General features: G+C 41.2%; 1 protein-coding gene across 4 annotated transcripts in view; it reads right to left on the bottom strand.

Moving 5' to 3' along the window:
- The window catches only part of MYO16 (myosin XVI), a 574,351-nt gene that overhangs the window by 27,560 nt on the left and 526,920 nt on the right, over positions 1-19,871 (bottom strand). For all 4 annotated transcript variants that reach the window (XM_021929768.2, XM_021929769.2, XM_003914068.5 and 1 more), the window contains 2 exons: positions 17,638-17,796; positions 1,292-1,383 (listed from right to left, as the gene is read on the bottom strand). In XM_021929768.2, coding sequence (XP_021785460.2) covers positions 1,292-1,383; positions 17,638-17,796 — 251 coding nt within the window. The remainder of the gene's footprint in view (positions 1-1,291; positions 1,384-17,637; positions 17,797-19,871) is intronic.

Genomic DNA, 19,871 nt, shown 5'->3' with positions numbered 1-19,871 from the left:
AGGGGGCAGGCCTCTGATACAAAAATCAAACCAGTGTTCGTGACCAGGAGGTTCCCCTCTGTACCATCTCAGAGGAAGCATCTGTGATGCTTACAAGGTAAAGTAGATGCATCTGTAAGGAACAGAGGGGAGATTAGGACAATCTATTATTGCAACCAATCAGCATTTTCTTTCTATTTCAGTGCCTGGATATCAGTGCAAGTGATTTCAGAAGATTGCCTACTGTAAGATTTATTCTTAAGATTCAAATTATTGATTTTTCTCACTACCTCATCAGTGTTATTTAGAAAAATCTCCGCTGATAATATGGCTGTGCCTCTATAATGCTAAATATTCCAAGGAAAGCTGATCATTAGCTGGATACTTGATTTCATGGAAACATCTGGATACTTGGCTGAGGTTATTTTAGATTTTTATGTAGATGTTTGACATAAAAATTGTGCTGTAACTTTAGATAAAATGAGAATCCTGTTGCTAAAGCAATAGTGTGTTAATATATTGATAACAGCGTCTCCTTACTTAGTGGTTTGTGCATCACTTTGAATGCAACATTACATATTTTAAAGATAATTATTTAAAGTATATTTTAAAATTCAACATACAAGGAAAATAAAACACTACATTCTATAATATAAATTCTTTTACTTTCTAAAAGCACCAATGGGTTGTTTTTTCTTCTTCTTGAAGTGATAATCTTGTTTATTTTGGTGAAATTGTTAGGAGCAGACACATGAAACATTTACATGGAATCAGTAATACACCTCCAAACAGTTTTGTGGACTGCAATCTCACTTTGATTTTGCCATGTTCTCATGATATGTCATATTTCAAATCAATGTGAATTACATGGAAGTGAATGTCATAACTGAGATAAAATGCATGCCATGAAACCACAGGTGGTGCAAGCATTTTATTCCCAGGTGTGGTCACTAAGAGTCGTCCTATTTTAGCCAAGGCCAAATGCATAGCAACTTCATTCAGCAGGTTTAATACCATCTTCACCCGAGAATAATTTTAAACTACCACAACATAAATTAAATCTACGATATTTCATTTAAAACTATTATGTTTTAGTTTTTTTGGACATTATTCTTTATTTTGGAAACAGGTGGAAAATTGTAGTCAGCTGAGATGGAGAGAGAAGACCATTCAGCCCAAGGAGTGCAGGGCAGAGGTGAGAACAGCTGAGCTCTGCAGTCCACAGAGCATCTATTGGTAACAAGTTAATGAATGTCTTGTCATAACTGAATTCCATTTGTCACTGCACATGTGAACAGACAGACGTCATTACCTGAGTGGTGTGACTGTCCCTGTGTCTCTGAAATGTCGAAGTCCCCGTGCCACTTATAGACAACCGTGAGTATCCATCTTCTTCAGGTAAACCTATTGAGGTCAACACAAATCAGGAATTAAGCAGTGTCTCCATTCCAAATAAAGTAAGTCATGCACTCACTACGATAAACTAGAGTTGTTATATTTTACAAATTGAAATGATGTTCCTTAAACACAAACTAAATACTAAATTTTGCAATGAAACATGGGCACGCACAGTATTGTGGCAGCTTCATTTAGGAAAAGAGGGCATATCCTGCCAAAGGAGATACAATGATAATAAAGAAATACGTGATAATAGCACAAAAGTGAGCAGACAAGTATTGGAGGGGAGAAGGGAAACTTCCAGATACTGAAAAGGTTTGAAGACGCTTCCGGGGTCAGTGACGGGTCCACTGAGTCGCTGGGGTGACTGCAGACAGCAGAATGTGGCTGCCATTCATAGGACTGCAGGGAGACGAGGAAGGGATTCGAAGTCAGAGCATGACTAAGCCTGTGTGTCCGATGAATTCCACTGGCTGTAGTTCATTTTGTGCACAAGGAAGCAAAGAGATTGGCTGAATTTCCACGAGGAAAAGGTGGGGAGAGCTGCTGATTCACAACACCAATTCACGAGCAACCACGTAGAGTAAGTTGTAGGTTTATGAAACTTTACATGCCCTCCAACAACATGAAGTCGCTATGAGGCACCAAATGATTTTATTAATTATCCTTTATGATCAAAGCAGTTTCCCACCCTCTGCACTATTGGCATTTTGGCCTGTATAATTCTTTGCAGTGGGGTCTGCCCCATGCATTGCAGGATGTTAAATAGCATCCCTGACCTCCACGCACTAGATGCCAGCAGTGCCCCCATTTGTGGCACCCAGAAATGTTCCCAGACATTACCAAAAGTTCCCTGGAGGGCAAAGTCATCCCCTCCTACACTGGCTGAGAACCACTGTGATACATCATGCATCACCAAAAGTGACTTTGATTAATAAACATGAATAGACAAAAAGAGAAATAAGAACCCAACAAAATGAATTCAACTCAGAGAACTTTAACTACTCAAGTGATTACTACTCCCCTCTGAAAGCATAATTAACTAGCACACTGTAATTGATTAAACATATACATGATTCCTAAATTAAAAATCATTAGACAATCACTGCACACTTTTCCGATTACAGGAGAGAGTTCCTCAGGGAAGTCTACACAATCCTGTCAATACATAACAAGCGCTTCCCAGTGATCTTGTTACATGTCCAGATACCTTGGTATGGAAAAGCTAACTTCATGAAGACTGGGCAGACAATGGCTGGAGAACAGATCTCAGCCACAGGCAGCAGCAGTAGCCTCAGGTGCTACGTGGGAATAGTGTCCTTAGACACTGTGGTAGCAGGACACAGGAAAGGCTCCAATCACAGTGAGTGTTGGAGCAGCCTGAAGTTCACACAGGCAGAAGGGAGCATGGCAATTTAAGATCAGGCACAATATGAAATTTCAGGAGACTAGATAAGGCAGATAGTTAGAAAAAAAAACGTGTTTCCAGATAGTAGAGCACAACAAAGGGCTTGGGATTCATGTGAAGGACCCCCTCTTAGAGTGGAATAAAGGATGGGGTGCTGGGACGAAGGGGCTAATTGACAAGCAAGATAAACCTTAACTTCTACAGGAACCATAAAGAAACCAGTTCGCCAGGAGAAGACAATTGTGATCCATTTTTCAAAACTAAATTATAAATTAGAAGTTGGGGATGGATGCGGCGGCTCACGCCTGTAATCTCAGCACTTTGGGAGGCTGAGGTGGCAGATCACCTGAGGTCAGGAGATCGAGACCAGCCTGGCCAACATGGTGAAATCCCATCTCTACTAAAAACACAAAATTACCTGGGCCTGGTGGTGCACACCTGTAGTCCCAGCTACTCCGGGTGCTGAGGCAGGAGAATCGCTTGAACCCGGGAGGCAGAGTTGCAGTGAGCCAAGTTTGTGCCATTGTACCCCAGCCTGGGTGACAGAGTGAGACTCCATCTCAAAATAAATAAATAAATCAATTAATTAAAAAAATTAGAAGTTGGATCTCAGAATCAAAACAGAAACTCAATTGAAAGGGTACAAGCTCAGAGCTGAATCGATAGCCTGCTGAGCACTGCAGAGAGTCAATTAAACTAAGGTTAAAAACATGTATGAGCAACCTCTGCATAAGGCACTGGGAAATACAATGAAGAATGAAGAAATGTCCCCACCCTTGAGGAAGTCATAATTCAGTGAGAATGACACTGAAGCCAAACACACAGCAGCATGATTTCAGGATTAAGAGGAGTACAGGTCACGTTGAACGGGGTCTTGGAGAAGGCAAGCATTTATTCTGATGGAAGGGACTAGAGGAAACTTCATGGTGGTGTTGCCAAAGGACCTGGGCCTTCCAGGAGGAGGAGAATTGTGGAGGGTGAACAAAGTCGAGAAGGACATGCCTGGCTGTGAGCACCAATGTGATAAGGCAACAAAACACAAGGACGCTTCGCGGAAATGTGACCACACTTTGGAGACGAGAGGTAGCACTGAAGACTTCCCAGAAGAGACGTGCTGCCGTTTTATCTAAGTCATGAGTTCAAAGGTATTTCATTCGTAACTGTTGACTAAAGAAAGGATGGGTCCCAGAACCTGTGTCACGGCTCCACAGAGAGGGATGGATGCAGTGTGGGCAGGTGCTTGCATGCAGGTGTGGAGGGCCAGGTGAGGACAGTGGGGAGGGAGGCAGGTGCGTGGGTGCTGGGGGAGACTGGCATGTGGAGGAGGGGGTGGGACAAAGGACTGAGCCCGAGAAGTCAGAGGGAAGGGGATTTTGGAAGGTTGTAGCAAACAGGCCAAGGGTCCTCATCACGGCCAACTGACCAATGTTGTGAGAAGTGGAAGGGGCAGAATGACAGCCAGGAAGCGCCAGAGGTGCAAAGGAGGTTACACGGCAGGAGGGTTTTGTTTTGTTCTGTTTTTTCCAGCACAATATTTTATTTTGCTGCCATATTAGAAGCAGTACCTTTTTAAGGCAAATAATTTTAAAATGACATCAAAGGCACAACCCATGAATTAAAAAAACAGATTCATATCTCTATATAAACATTAAAAATAAACATATTGATGATGCCCTAAAAATAAAACATGCATTTTAAAAGAACAATGTAGAACATTGAAATATATTAAATAAGAGGCTTTTTAATTCTTAAAACATCCTACAGATCAAAATAAAGGACCTTCTCCCAGATATTAAACAGTGGACAAATAATAAGTGTAGAAAATAAAGGAGAAAAAAATGAATGACTAACAAGTAATACACATATTCAATTCCATTAAGAATTCCAAGTAATGGATATGAGACTACAGTAACATTCATTTTATCTATCAAAATAACACAGTTTTAAAACTTTTTATTACAAACATTTCAGACATAAAGAGAATATGTAGTGAAACTCCATGCACCCATTCCAAGCCTTGGGGCTGTCAATTTTATCCATTTTTATCCATTTTTTATTCATTTTTCACTTAAATCCCAGAAATCATGTCATTTTAGCTGTAAATATTTGTACATGTGTCCCTAACTGACAAGAACTTTTTTTTTTTTTAAACATAGCAAGGATTTTCTCACACAGCTAACAGGAACATTGCTAAGCAAAGGCCCCCAGAAAAGTCCCACAGTCTTGTGTGGGTAGAGAATCCCATGGCGCATTTTAACCAGGGTGAAGACTCCAATCGTGTTGGAGGAACATTTAAAGTGAAGATAGAGCTCTTTATCTGTGCCTTCATTAAAGGGTGGAATTCTGTCCGTGAAGAAGCTTCTGCACATTCTGAGAAGCCTCCTCTGCTCCTCGTACTGCAGCAGTCTTCTCCCCAGACCAGGCTTGGAGTTAACAATTCCCAGCTTAGAGATTCATGTGTCCCTTGCTGAACATATTCCTTCCAGGGTCGCAACAGTGTGCTTCAAAAAGTCGAGCTTCTGGTCCATTTGACACCAAACTACTTCAAAAAGCCATTCTTGCCCAAATGACAGCAAGTCAAGGTCTTCTGAAACTGCATCCACTCTACCCTACCCTCCAGATATCCAGCTTTTCTACTCAAAGAAAACATGCAGATGCTCAGGGAAGGAATTCCCCAAAGCTGATCTTCATGGCCTAATGGATATACTGTGGACACTCCATAGAACCTGCTGTTGTTCCTTTAAACTTGGGTGGGCAAAAGTCAAAAAGGCTTTGGCCTTGATTGAGGGTTTAGCAGGAAGAAGCAGCCTCTGCTCTTCCTCTCCTCCTGAATTGGAGGCTGCTCAGAGCACTGAAAATTAAACCTTCCTCCAGGACACAAAGAGCAATGGCTTTTAGGAATCCTCATCACTGTGATGTAGACCTGGTCCCTGGAGTTCTGTGTGATTTTTAAAGTAATTTTGAAAAGTGAGAGACTCTGGGGCCATGAGGTCTATATGCAGAGCCCAGTGGGTTCATGCAGATTCTTATAAGAAGACAAGAATGAGGGCCAGGTGTGGTGGCTCACGCCTGTAAACCCAGCACTTTGAGAGGCCGAGGCGGGCGGATCACGAGGTCAGGATATCAAGACCATTCTGGTTAACACAGTGAAACCCCGCCTCTTCTAAAAAGAATACAAAAAAAATAGCCGGAGGTGGTGGTGGGCGCCTGTAGTCCCAGCCACTCGGGAGGCTGAGGCTGAAGAATCACTTGAACCCAGAAGGTGGAAGTTGCAGTGAATCGAGATCGTGCCACTGCACTCTAGCCTGGGTGACAGAGTGAGACTTCGTCTCAAAAAACAAAACAAAACAAAACAATACAAAACAAAAACCAGACAAGACAAGAATGAGACAGAGACTTTCAAGGGGTGTACGGCACTGAATTTCACATGGCTAACCAGTTGGAATCTGTTAGTCAAATCTGTCATTTTGTAGGGACCCAAACTTGTTTAGTCAATGGCAAGGTGGTTTGAATTCTCTTTTTACATCTGTCCAGCTTTCCAAGTATTCCATTACCTTTAAATCCACTCCCCTCTTGATTTCCATGAAATCGGACATCTGTCTTCTATCTCTTGAGCACCTATTGCATGTCTCCATTTCCACCCTTCTCAATGTAAATTTCTCAAAGTTTGGTGTTCTGCATTGTTTAGTGGTCATATTTCTTTTCTTATTCCTCTTTATTATTTTTCTTCTGATGCTACAAATAACCACCATGTCTCCAGCTTCTTTGAAAATTCTGGCTTTTCTCTTTCTATCCTGGAACCCTGGCCTAAACTCCAAACCTGTAATCATCATTTGCGGAAAAATCATCCATAATCAGAAGTCCTTCTCTCTCGAGTTCCAAATCCACTTATGGAATTAACCTCCTTTGGGAACTGCCCTTCCCTTCTGAAGAGTGCAGTATTCTCCCATCATTTGCCTCAAATTCTTGGAGTCGTTCTTGACACCTTCCACTTCTTGACTCCTATACCAATACAGTCTAATACTCTTGCTTCACGTACAAAACCTGCCAAGGCTTAAGTGAATGAATTCAAAACTGGCACCCCCAAACTCAGTTTCCAATTCTGTTGTTCACCCTGGATAGTACAATCAGGTACACTTCTCCAAAATAGCAGACAGTACTCCCTCAAAACAATGGCAACCCTTTCAGAGACATTCTTTTTTTTTTTTCTCTCTTGTTTTTTCATTTTTCATTTTTTTCTTGTTTTATATTTTTTATTTTTTTTGAGACGGAGTCTGGCTCTGTCGCCCAGGCTGGAGTGCAGTGGCACGATCTCGGCTCACTGCAAGCTCCGCCTCCCGGGTTCACGCCATTCTCCTGCCTCAGCCTCCCGAGTAGCTGGAACTACAGGCGCCGCCACCTCGCTCGGCTAATTTTTTGTATTTTTAGTAGAGACAGGGTTTCACCGTGTTAGCCAGGATGGCCTTGATCTCCTGACCTCGTGATCCGCCCGCCTCGGCCTCCCAAAGTGCTGGGATTACAGGCGTGAGCCACCGTGCCCAGCTGAGACACTCTTTAAATTGGCATTCATGGCTCTGTAGCTCCTACATAATTGTTTCTTTCCTCTCTTATTTACTCACCTATTCTATCAGAGAAGCCGATTCACATTCGTGCCACAATACATTGTGCAGAAAATTCCTGGAAATGTGCTCCCTTCTTTTCTGATTTAAACACATTTTGAAAATCCCAACCTTCTCTATGAAGCATCCTTAGCAATCCCAGCCCACCAGAATCATCTCTTTTATCTATGCAGAAAGTAACAGACTAACCATTATTTATGGGATTCGTTTCACATTTATTGCTGACTGCCCTATTTTGCAGTCTCCTTGGGATGTATTTTCAGTGTGCTCCGTATTTTCACTGTTCACACACAGAGGTCATCTTGTGGTGCTTAGGTATCATAGGGCTCCCATGCATAACACAAAGCCTACATGTGACAGGTGCACTTGGTGAGTGTTTTGATTGACTAATGTGCACCTCTCTCTTCACTGGGTTTCCTCTTGCCATCCTGCCCTTCATATTATTTTGAATCCTCCAACCTCAATATTAAATATCCCCTGAACTCCACCCAGATATTCCCGCTTCTATTCATCCCAGAGACTCCAAATTGTAATGTCTGTCTTTGCCCTGCATACCAGCATAAGCCATCAAAGTAACATTGTGCATTTGGCTGTACACGTGGGCATTTGTGTCTCTTTCATAAAGCACTGATCTACTACTATAGCCTGTATGGTTTCAGAGAAACGAATTCACTGCCTTGCACCTCATCTACCTCATTCATGTAATTGTTGTTTCTGTTGGATAAATCCTCATGACTCTTCTAGCTCTAAAACACGTAACACTTTATGAATAACTATGTATGGGTAATACTTCTTGAGTATTAACTTTCTGTTAAATATTGTCATATAAAATACAGCAATCCATGAAGTAGGTGCTTTTATTATTCCCATTTTTAAGACAAGAAAATTGAAAAGCAGAGAGGTTAAGTAACTTGCCCATGGTAGGGGAGTTAATAAGCATCGGAGCTGAGCTTCAAACCCAGGCAGGCAGAATGATGCCTTAAGCACTGGGAACAATATTCCACAGCTAGGAAAGAGTAGAGTGAGCATTTCAGTCTGTTCCTTTTCAACACTGACTTCTCAACTGCAGTGGAGAAAAGGTAATTAAATAATATCCACATTAGAAATTATTTAATGTGACTTTAAAATGCTTTTAACTAGAAGGATGAGTGGGGCAGGGCTTACTTGATGCCCCAGGAGTTTTCTTTCTTTGCAAAGGTAACTTCTATTGCTTAAAATAGATGATTTCAACATATTCCAGATTGTCAAGTGAGGCTTGCTTCCTTTTCTCTGGCTGTTAGACTTTCAGTCAGACAAGAGTATGAGTTCCAAAGAATGTGTACAATTTCCGTAAAGAAAGTGATGTTGGCGAGGCGCAGTGGCTCATGCCTGTAATCCCAGCACTTTGGGAGGCCGAGGCGGGCGGATCATGAGATCAGGAGATCAAGACCATGCTGGCTAACACGGTGAAACCCCGTCTCTACTAAATATACAAAAAATTAGCGGGGTGTGGTCGTGGGCGCCTGTAGTGTCAGCTACTGGGGAGGCTGAGGCAGGAGAATGGTGTGAACCCTGGAGGCAGAGCTTTCAGTGAGCTGAGATAGCGCCCCTGCACTCCAGCCTGGGTGACGGAGTGAGACTCCGTCTCAAAAAAAAAAAAAAAAAAAAAAAAAGTGATGTTGTAAAATATATATTAAAGACATTTATGGACTCCCACCAAAGGCTCCTTGACTGGTGGATTGGATTGATTTTGAGGTGTGGCTGATGGAAGCCCTTCTTAGATGTTCCCAGAACTGGTGTGGTTTGGTGCTCTAATGGCCTAAGTTCAACAAGGCGCCAGAGTCGATGCACAGAATGTAGATTTTCTGGTCCTGCAAATGATGCCCCCCAACCTTTTGCCTTAGGAAGCCTGTATTCAACACAAGTAACCCTTATTGTGCATTGAGGGTGAACACAATGCAAATTAAAAATACACAATTTGCACAGAATGATAAATGTAAATGCAAACGCAATGACTGTATTCTTTCATTGCCATTTTTCCTGATACCCAGCCATATAATGTATATTCAAGGAAAAAAATAATACTGATATAAAATGCCCTAGTTAGATTTTTTTATATGTGTCCCCACAAAATAAACATCTTTATGTTCACAATATTTTGTTTGATAAAGCTAAAATGTTCTAACACTAAAAACTGCTCTCTAATCTAATAATAAATAACCACAAGTCCAGGGAATAATTAAGTATACAAAAAAAGATCCAAGCTTGCATTCACATCAGTAAAAGGATGGCAATTAAAGTAAGTGATAGCTATAATTACCCACACATAACTATATTTCAACAAATGAACAAACAGATAATTATTTCTGGGAAGCAGAGGTAACATGCAGATACTGGCATTCAAAAGAGAAATGTTTCCTAGAAAATAACACTGTTTCTAATTCAATTTGAACTTTAAATTATTTTAAACATTTGTTTTCATCTTGTGCCCATATTTAGAAAGTGCATTGGCCGCACTTTGTAAGTTATGAACCTGTACTAATAATTGCTTTAAGAGTTATCATGTTCGTGTATATATCACATGCTGCACATGTGTAATGTTTGTTCAATTTCTATAATACTGATTGGGCAGTTTTTCTGACTCTGCCCTCTAGGATGGGATTTACTGGTTCCTACGTAACAAACAACATTATTTCGATCAGTAAATGCTTACTGAGGGCCTAAGTATATAGAGCTTTGTGCTGGATGTTTTCAAAATCATGGGGAAAGTTCCAGGCACCCAAAAATTCACGGCGCTCACAAGAGTAGATCAGCATAAATGTGTTAAGTTGCTTTGAAAGATTGAATTTCCAATTGAAATAATTTTCCTTTTGCACATATAACTCTTGAGATTTTCAAGTGGTTTTTAATTAACGACAGCACAGAACCAACTTTATTTAAAATCCGTAAGCATGTTAAGGGAGAACACAGCAATCTGTGTTGCAGGCTGCGGCCATACACACTATCTGTTACATGCTGAAGTTTAGAACCCTGATACTCCCAAAGAATTCATATTATTAATTTCATGGAGCCTTTTCCACAAACATCTCCATTTTGGTCTAGAGGGTTTTTGTTTGTTTCTTTCGTTTTCGGTTATGTTTTGATATTTAGAGTAACACTTGCAGTTCTTTATTATTATTAAATTTTTTAGGATCATTTCCGTAGCTGTAGTTTTTGCCTTTTGCCTCAAAACACGGAAAACTTAAATATTTTGGTGAAGAGAAGTTCCCTTTCTCCATCTCTTTCTTCCTTTTTTTTTTTTTTTTTTTAAATTGCAGAATTGTAGCAACTGTGTCCGGAATTGGTGGGTTCTTGGTCTTGCTGACTTCAGGAAGGAAGCCGTGGACCCTCGCAGTGAGTGTAACAGTTCTTAAAGATGGTGTGTCCAGAGTTTGTTCCTTCAGACGTTCAGATGTGTCTGGAGCTTCTTCCTTCTGGTAGGTTCGTGGTCTCGCTGTCAGGAGTGAAGCTGCAAACATTCATGGTGAGTGTTACAGCTCTTAAAGGCAGCGCGTCTGGAGTTGCTCGTTCTTCGCGGTGGGTTTGTGGTGTCGCTGGCTTCAGGAGTCAAGTGGCAGACCTTCGCGGTCAGTGTTACAGTTCATAACAGCAGCATGAACCCAAACAGCAGCAACAAGATTTATTGCAAATAGAGAAAGAACCTAGCCTCCATAACGTAGGAGAGGATCCTAGCGGGTTGCCACTACTGGCTCCGGCAGCCTGCTTTTATTCCCTTATCTGGCCACACCCACATCCTGCTGATTGGTCCATTTTACAGAGAGCTGATTGGTCCGTTTTGACAGGCGGCTGACTGGTGCCTTTACAATTCTTGAGCTAGACACAGAGTCACAGAGTGCTAGTTAGCTACAGAATTAGCTAGATACAGAGTACCAATTGGTGCGTTTACAAACCCTGAGCTAGACACAGAGTGCTGATTGGTGCATTTACAATCCTTGAGCTAGACAGAGTCACAGAGTGCTAGTCCTCCAAGTCTCCAATAGGTTAGCTAGATACAGAATACCAATTGGTGTATTCACAAACCTGGAGGTAGACACAGAGTGCTGATTGGTGTATTTACAAACACTGAGCTAGACGCAGAATGCTGATTGGTGCACATACGATCCTCTGGCTAGATATAAAAGTTCCCTAAGTCCTCATCCAGTTCAGGAGCCCAGCTGGCTTCACCCAGTGAATCATGCACCAGGGCTGCAGGCAGAGCAGCCCCTCAGTCCTGAGCTGCCCCTACACTCTTCAGCCCTTGGGCTGTCGATGGGACCGGGTGCCACGGAGCAGGGGGTGGTGCCCCTAGGGGAGGCTCAGGCCGCGTGGGAGCCCACTGTAGGGGGAGGAGCTCAGACATGGTGGGCTGCAGGTCCTGAGCCCTGTCCCGCAGGTCCCGAGCCCTGTCCCGCAGGGAGGCAGCTAGGAGGCCTGTGCCAGTGGGCTGACACTGCTGGGGGACCCAGTGCAACCTCTGCAGCTGCTGGCCCGGGTGCTAAGCCCCTCATTGCCCTGCGTTGGCGGCAACTGCTGGCTGCTCCCTGTGCAGAGCCCACGGAGCCCACGCCTGCTCCCGCCGGAACTCGCACTGGCTCACAAGCGCCGCCCGCAGCCCAGGTTCCTACCCGCGCCTCTCTCTCCACACCTCCCCACAAGCAGAGGGAGGAGGCTCTGGCCTCAGCCAGCCCAGAGAGGGGCTCCCACAGTGCCATGGCAGGTGAAGGGCTCCTCAAGCGCCACCAGAGTGGAAGCTGAGGCGGGAGGCCGAGGAGGTGCTGAGAGTAAGGGCTGCTAGCACATTGTCACCTCTCACAACTACACAAATAAAATAAAGAAATACAACACTGGCAGCTCTGCGGAAGCTCCTGTGGTCATCTCTCCAAATAGCTGCTGGCCTTCTCCTCCGAATGAAATCGCCGTCCTCACTTTGTGGCAGTTGGTTCTCTGAGCACCTCTTCCTTGTCAGGCAGGTCTGTAATTCTAGAGTGTGTGTGGTAGCATCGTCCTGGAGTCTTAAGTTACATTTCTCTAGTTACTAACGAGGTTGGAATCCATTAAAAATGTTTTTCTAAGTCGTATTCGCGTATTCTGTCCAATTTTCTTTTAAGCTGTCTTTTGTTTTTGATTTAAATAAACGTTGAATATTAGCCTTTGTTGGGTAAATGTGTTGAAAATATTTTCTCCCTATTTATGTTATTTTTTCCTTTTTCTTTATGGTTAAAACTTTTGTGTCTTGCTTAAGAAGGCCGTCTTTCCTTTTACGAAGAAAGAAAGATGTTCTATTGTTTCTTCTATCCATCTTATTATTTGACATTTGACATACAGCTCTATAATCTATCAGGAATTGTTTTGTGTGTATAGCATTAGGCAGGGTCAAGTTTCACTGTTTGCCTCACATGGATAGCAATCAATTATTCTTCCCCAGTGCCCTAACATGCCAATTTTGTCATAAATTAAGTGGCTAATTATGCAAGCTGGAGTAATATTATGTTCTTTCTCCTTCTTCCTTCCTGTTCTCTGAAAGTGTTTATGTGACATTGGAGTTATTTCATCCTTAGAATTTTGGAAAAATCTAGTGGAGAAACCATCCGATTCTGGAGCTTTCCTTGCAGGAAGGCATTCAATTACAAATTGCATTAATTTAACATTTACAGTGTTATTTAGCTTTCCTACTTCTTTTGTCCATTTTCTTTAGTTCTATTTTTCCTTTTTTTGAGAATGTATTCATGTACATTTGCAAATTTATCTTGGCGTAAAACTGTTTGTAATATTCTCTTATTTTTAATTTCAGCCAGATCTGTATTGATGTCCTCTTTTCAATCTAAAATCTGTTTTTTGTGTCCATTTTCTCTATTTCTCTATCCCATTGCAAGAAAATTTTCAATCTTATTAATGTTTTCAAAGATAATTTAAAAGATAAACTTTCTCTTTCCTTCCTTTCTATCCCTTTACATTATTTTATTTGTTTTATATTTCAATAACTTGTGTTCTTATTATCACTATCGTATCTTTCCTTCTATTTTCGTGGTATTTAGTTTTTGTTCTGTTTCTAATTTCTAGATACTTTTAACACTTGTTGTATTTGTTCTCTTGTGATGCAAATGTTTGAAGCCATACATTTCCATTTCTTAAGAGATCTTTTGTAGCAACATGGATGGAACTGGAGGCCATTATCTTAGGTGATATAACTAAGACACTGAAAGACAAATGCTGTGTGTTCTCACTTATAAGTGGGAGCTAAATAACGTGTACACTTGAGTGTGGAATAATAGACACTGGAGACTCAGAAGGTGGCAAGGTGGGAGGATGGGATGGAGTGAAGCACATGAAACGACTTAATCAGTACAATATATATTATTCAGTTGATGTGGACACTAAAAGCCCAGCCATGGCCACAATGCCGTACAGCCACATATTGACCATACTGACACTGCATCTGAACCCCTTCCATTCATACACAAAAGACATTAGTCATGTCCTAAAACTTCTGTTTTCATATTTGCATTGTCATTAGTTAAAATGTTTGGGTTTTGAATTTATTTTGTGATTTCTTCTTGAATATTAGAGGTTTTTGTTTTGTTTTGTTTTGTTTTGTTTTTTTTAGATGAAGTCTGGCTGTGTTGCCCAGGCTGGAGTGCAGTGGCACGATCTCAGCTCACTGCCAACTCCACCTCCTGGGATGAAGAGATTCTCCTACCTCAGTTTCCCGAGTAGCTGGGATTAAAGGCATGTACCACCACACCCAGCTGATTTTTGTATTTTTAGTAGAGATGGGGTTTCACCATGTTGGCCAGGCTGGTCTTGAACTCCTGACCTCAGTGATCTGCCGGCCTCGGCCTCCCAAAGTGCTGGGATTGCAGGCGTGAGCCACCGCGCCGGGCCTAGAGATGTAATTTTTGACATGCAAATATATGAGGACTGTTTTTGCTGCTTTTTAAATATTTGCACGTTATATCTTTTTCTTTTCTATCCCTTGACATTTAATGTTTCAGAATCCTTATGTTTTACTGTTTTCAGAAATCTTAGTTTTTAAAATATTCTGTTAATCATTTTTCATATAAATTTACATTAAATGAGTCTTTTAAAATTTATTTTAATTAAATAAGGTTTATTTTCATATGTGCTTTTATATCTACTGTCTCAGAACTTTCTACTTGCCCTATTTTTCCTATTTTACCCCTTTTTTTCATCTTTGGAGTTGACTTTTTATGATTTTATCTTTCTATCTTTACTGGTTTGGAAATTATCTACCCCACCAATATTCTTTCAGGGGTTACCTTTGAGGTTACAACTGGCAAGGTAGGTTTATCAGTATACAATATTAAATACTATTTTACCCCTCCCATTTTTACTTGCCTTTTTAGTTATTCTTTATTCTTTCCTTTATCTGGAAGCATTCTGAGTCTGTCAATGTTTAATTCTTTTCATTTTAATTTTTTTTCCTAAAAATATCCTTAACTCCCTTTCATTATTACAGGAATTTTTGGGGGGCAGTTATTTTATTTGAGCATGTTAACTGTGTTATTTCATTGTCTTTGGACTTCAGTTGCTGCTTTTTGAAGGTAGTACATATTTTTACCTCTATTTGGTCTTTATTTTATAGGTGTTTTACTATGATACACACCTAGGAAAGTTTTATGTATCCTACTCAGGCTTTGCAAAGATTTCTGTTTCATTTCTACAACAGTTGGATTGATTATGGTGTAATTTAGAGATAGTGAGATTCACCTTTTTTAGACATACAAATCTGTGCATCTACAGAGACATGAACCCTCCCGGTTGTCTATAACAACACATGTCCTTCTGAACTTCATCTGCTGCCATTATGCCCGGCCTCCAGCAACCACTCAACTGTCTCCACAGCTTTGCTTCTCCCCAAATGTCATATAAGCAGGATCACACTTAGTCTTTTGACTTTTTTTTTTTTTTTTTTTACCTCAACACAATGTTTTAGCCATCCCTTTTGATGCTCGTTACAGTTGATCACTCTTATTTATTGCAGACTTCATCCATGTGCTAGTTTGGCCTGTGAGATGCTGGTGAGCTCACCTCCAGGCACTCACAGACTCCCCACCCATTGAGTGTGGCCTGGATTTAGTGACTCCATCAAATGTGACAGAGTGCTGGGGTGTCACTTTCAAGACTGGGTTGTGTGAAGACTGCAGCCTCCATCTTTGGTGCTGTCTCTTGGATTGCTTGCCCAGGGGTGTGGGGAGAGCTGCCGTGCTGGGAGGCTGCCCTGTGGAGAGGCCCATGTGAGTTGACTTGGATGTGAACCTTCTGCGGCCTGCCAATAGCCATCTGAGTGACCTTGAAAATGGATCAGCCTTCAAGATGACTGTGGTCTTGGCTGACAGCTTGATTGCTGTCTCACAAGGGACCTTAAACCAAAGGCACCCTGCTAAGCCACACACAGCTTCCTGGCCCACAGAAACTATGAAATAATAACCATTTCTCACCTAAGCCTCCAAGTGTTAGGAGTAATATTTCGCACAGTGGTGGATCACTAATACAAGCCATTTCCAGTTTTATGTGATGATGAATAATGTCACCATATGCATTTGCATACAGGTGTTTATGTGAACACTGCTGTCATTTCTCTTGGGAAGATACTGAGGAGTCAGACTGCTGGATCTCATGAAGAATATATGTTGAACGTTATAAAAATCTGCCAACTTAAATCCATTTCCTGATGCTCTTTCGTCAGTGTTGGGAGAGGCTCTAACATTTCTCACCAAGTCTTTCTTCCGCTCATGCACTTCCTCTTCTTTCCCTAAGACTTCAGTCATCCTTCTCATTGTCCTTTATATCTCTAAACCATTGTCCAGAGTTTCCATTCTTCTGTTTTGCTTCAGTCTGTTTCGTTCTGGAGATTTTCTGAGTTATCTTCCACTTCCCCAGTTATTTTTTGTTTGTTTTGTTTTGTTTTTCAACAACTATATCTAACTAAGTTTAACTTTATCCTCTGTTGTACTCAATTTTATTACAGCATTTTCCAATTCAGAATTTCCATTTGATGATTTCCTTATAGTTTCCCATTTCTGCTGAAATTCTCGTTTTATTTTGTGGGGGGCTCAGTAAACATACTTGTTTTAAGGCATGTGTCTTTGAACTCCAATCTTTTGAATCCCTGTGGACATACTGCAATTGACATATGTCTCGGCTTGTAATTTTTCAACTTATTTTGTGTCCTCCTATGCCTGGTTATTTCTAACTGTGTTGGACTTTGCATTTGAAAAATGGTTTCTAAGAATGTTTTGAAGCCTGGTATGCTATTACTACCCTTTGGGGTACATTTACACGTGTTTCTCCCAGGTACCTGTAGGCCTGGTTGCTTCTGGGCAACTCCACATGGCTCTTGGTTCTGGTTCACTCTGACTCTTGGGCAGAACACTTGAAGGCCCCACCCCAAGGCCTTGGTGGGGCCACGACTCAGTTTCTTGCCCTGTAATCTGAGAAGGCAGTCAGAAGCACAACTCGACTTCTTAGCTGCCTTCTCCGAACAATGTGGGTACCCCTTTGTCCCCATGAGCCAAGCCTCAAGTGTGGGCTTCCTTGCTTCAGCTCACCTTGCACCCCACTCCCAGGTCTTCAGCTGCTTCCCAGAATTTCAGCATCGTGATGGTTCTCCCATGCCTCTAATTAGACTAAACAAACATGTTTTTTCCAACCATGCAGGAGCCTCTCAGGAATAGTTGGTCTGAATCTTCCCATCAGTTATTCCCAGAAGCCTTTGTCTTCTTTTATTTGTGAGAGAAAATACTTGCATGATCCTCAGCTTTTGTACCTGCAACCAAGCCACTTTCTAAATGTGGCACTCATTGATGTACGTAAAATACCTGAAGCCAGTCTGGCACTTATCATTTCTTTAATATTATTTTCCTTCACATTTCTTAGTTTCCAGAATAATTTTTTAATTAAAAATATTGGTAGATAATCCATTGCCGCCTTCTGCTCAGTATACTAATTTTAGACCAATTAGATTAATACTCCATAAAATTTCAGAGAGGTCAACAAAGAGTGAATACAATTCCAATTCTTTAACTGAAGCAATCATATGCTGACAACAATACCTGCAGGAGAGTTTCATGGTTTATTTTCTATTTTCCGGTTCTTAACCCTTCTTCATTTTCATATGTTAAATCCATTCCTCCTAGAAAGTTGGTACAGCCTAAAACTTCTATCCATTTACTTCTGAGTTTAAAAAGTGCTTACCGTTTGAGATGGAATTTCCATTTTCAGCAGTGATAGCACTAGATAGTGAATTAGATAACTGAATTCCATGGTTATTTGCATTTCTATCTTGAGTCTCGGAAGTAATTTCTGATGTACTAGGGTCATCCCGACTACTTAGGTTCATGTTAGTTTCAAAACCTAAAATAAATTTTAGAAAACATCATTATTTTCTGATGACATGTACTGAATACACCGAATAAAACATTTGGAGAAAATAATAAAACATCAAATCAAACATTCATGACATTTAAAATAATAATAATCTTTAATCAAATTTGTGGCCTATATAATATTCACCAAATTTTGCCACAACACTGTTAAACAAAAGGGAAAGTGTTAAGTGGTACAAATAATTTGTTGCATTCAACCCTATTTATAAAGAATTTTTGATGTCACAGATCAAATAACTTGTCATTATAGTATTGCCTATCATGAGAAAGCAATGAGTTCATGTTTCAGGAGTTTTCTGAATTATTAAATTTAAATAAATTTAGGCAATCTTATAGCTTTGGAAAAAATAAGAAACACTTGAGTGAAAGAAACACTATGGTGCTATTTTCAACATCACTATAAACATTTTTAGTGTCCATATTGGAATACTAAACTTCAATACTCAACTTCTGCATTCTGTACACTAAGATAATTACTTAAATATGTAATGCATGTCCTATATTAAGTGTTTTGAGAGGCGGGAACACAGAAGCCACTGTCCAAATTCCACTGAAGGGCCTAATGAAGACTTTTAAAAGTGACGTAGTATTAATAAAGCAAAACACAGCAAATGCTTGCTCTTTGGAGCAATATCTAACGGAGGTAGGTTTCCCCATGGTCACTGCATTACCCTTAGGCACACAATCAGACTTTGCAAATCAGGCACGACTGTCCATCAAGGGGTCAGACATCCCCCCATCACCACCTCTGCCAGGTTTCCTTTCTCAGACTTCACAGGTGCACCTGGGATTGGCTCTTGCTTCCCAAGGAACCTCAAAAAAGCTGCAACCTATTGGAGACTTTTGATTCAGCATCAGGGATATGTGTGAGACTGGTTCTTTTCTGTTGGGACACAGTTGATTCTGACTGTCTTAAAGTTAGGCCTTTCTAAAGATTTAGGCTAACAAATTATTTGAATGGGACAACACGCATCATTTGCTTTGTTATACTTTAAATATGGCAGAACAGTGTTTTACCACCCCAATCCCAATCACCAGTACTTCCATAGGCAGACATGTTATCCCTATTTTGCTGAAGAAGGAATTAGGGTTACTCAGTCATACAGCTGAAAAGAGACAGAATGGAACTTGAACGTGTATGTTCTGATTATTATTCAGTCTTTATTTTTCATTAAAAGAGAAATTGGATTATGTCTTTTCCATGCTGAAAACTTTTGGATAAACTGCTGTTGGTTACAATCTACAGAAAGAAGGTAGGAAGGAGACAAGGAGGGAAGGAGGGAGGAAGACAGGAAAACAATGGAAGGAAGGAAAAAAGGAAAGAAGGGAGGGAGGGATGGAGGGAGAGGGGAGGGAAGGAAGGAAGGAAGGAAGGAAGGGAGGAAGGGAGGAAGGGAGGAAGGGAGGAAGGGAGGAAGGGAGGAAGGGAGGAAGGGAGGAAGGAAGGAAGGAAGGAAGGAAGGAAGGAAGGAAGGAAGGCAGGCTCGCTCCAGCTCCCCAGAGCTCATCTCTCAAGGCTGGTCTTGACTTGGTCCCTCCTAACTCCTTCCTTGACATTATCCCCTCTTGCCTCCCAAGACATACCCTCAAATAGCACTACAAGCAATGCATGTTTATCCAAATTCTCCATATTGACTCCTGTTTTCTTGCTTTGGTGCACTCATGCCCTCTCCCGCATCAGCCCAGAGTCTTCCTACCCACCAGTCAGGACCTTGGTCAGATCACTCGCAGGGACCTCTCCTTTACAAGCACAGAACACAGCCTGCTCTGCCCAGAAAGGAAAGCAGGTCAAGATTCATAAGCAGGAAATGCTGGATAGATGGAATAAAGGCAAAACTATTGGCACTTTGAAAACTAGGCAGAAGAGTTTATACTTAAATGATCCAGTGAGCCACTGTGCCTTCTGACTCCATTATACATAAAAAACAAAGACCTTCAGTCAAGTTAGCATGTACAAGAATGGCAACAAAAGTGAAAGTCAGGTGATCTTAACTGTTTTAGCTCTTGATGATGAGCAATTGTTGAACGGGCTGAAACTGAAAG

This window comes from Papio anubis, chromosome 15 (genome assembly GCF_008728515.1).
Source record: "Papio anubis isolate 15944 chromosome 15, Panubis1.0, whole genome shotgun sequence".
Lineage (NCBI taxonomy): Eukaryota > Metazoa > Chordata > Mammalia > Primates > Cercopithecidae > Papio > Papio anubis.
Note: the sequence above shows the minus strand (reverse complement) of the source record. Positions and strands in the feature narration are given on the sequence as shown.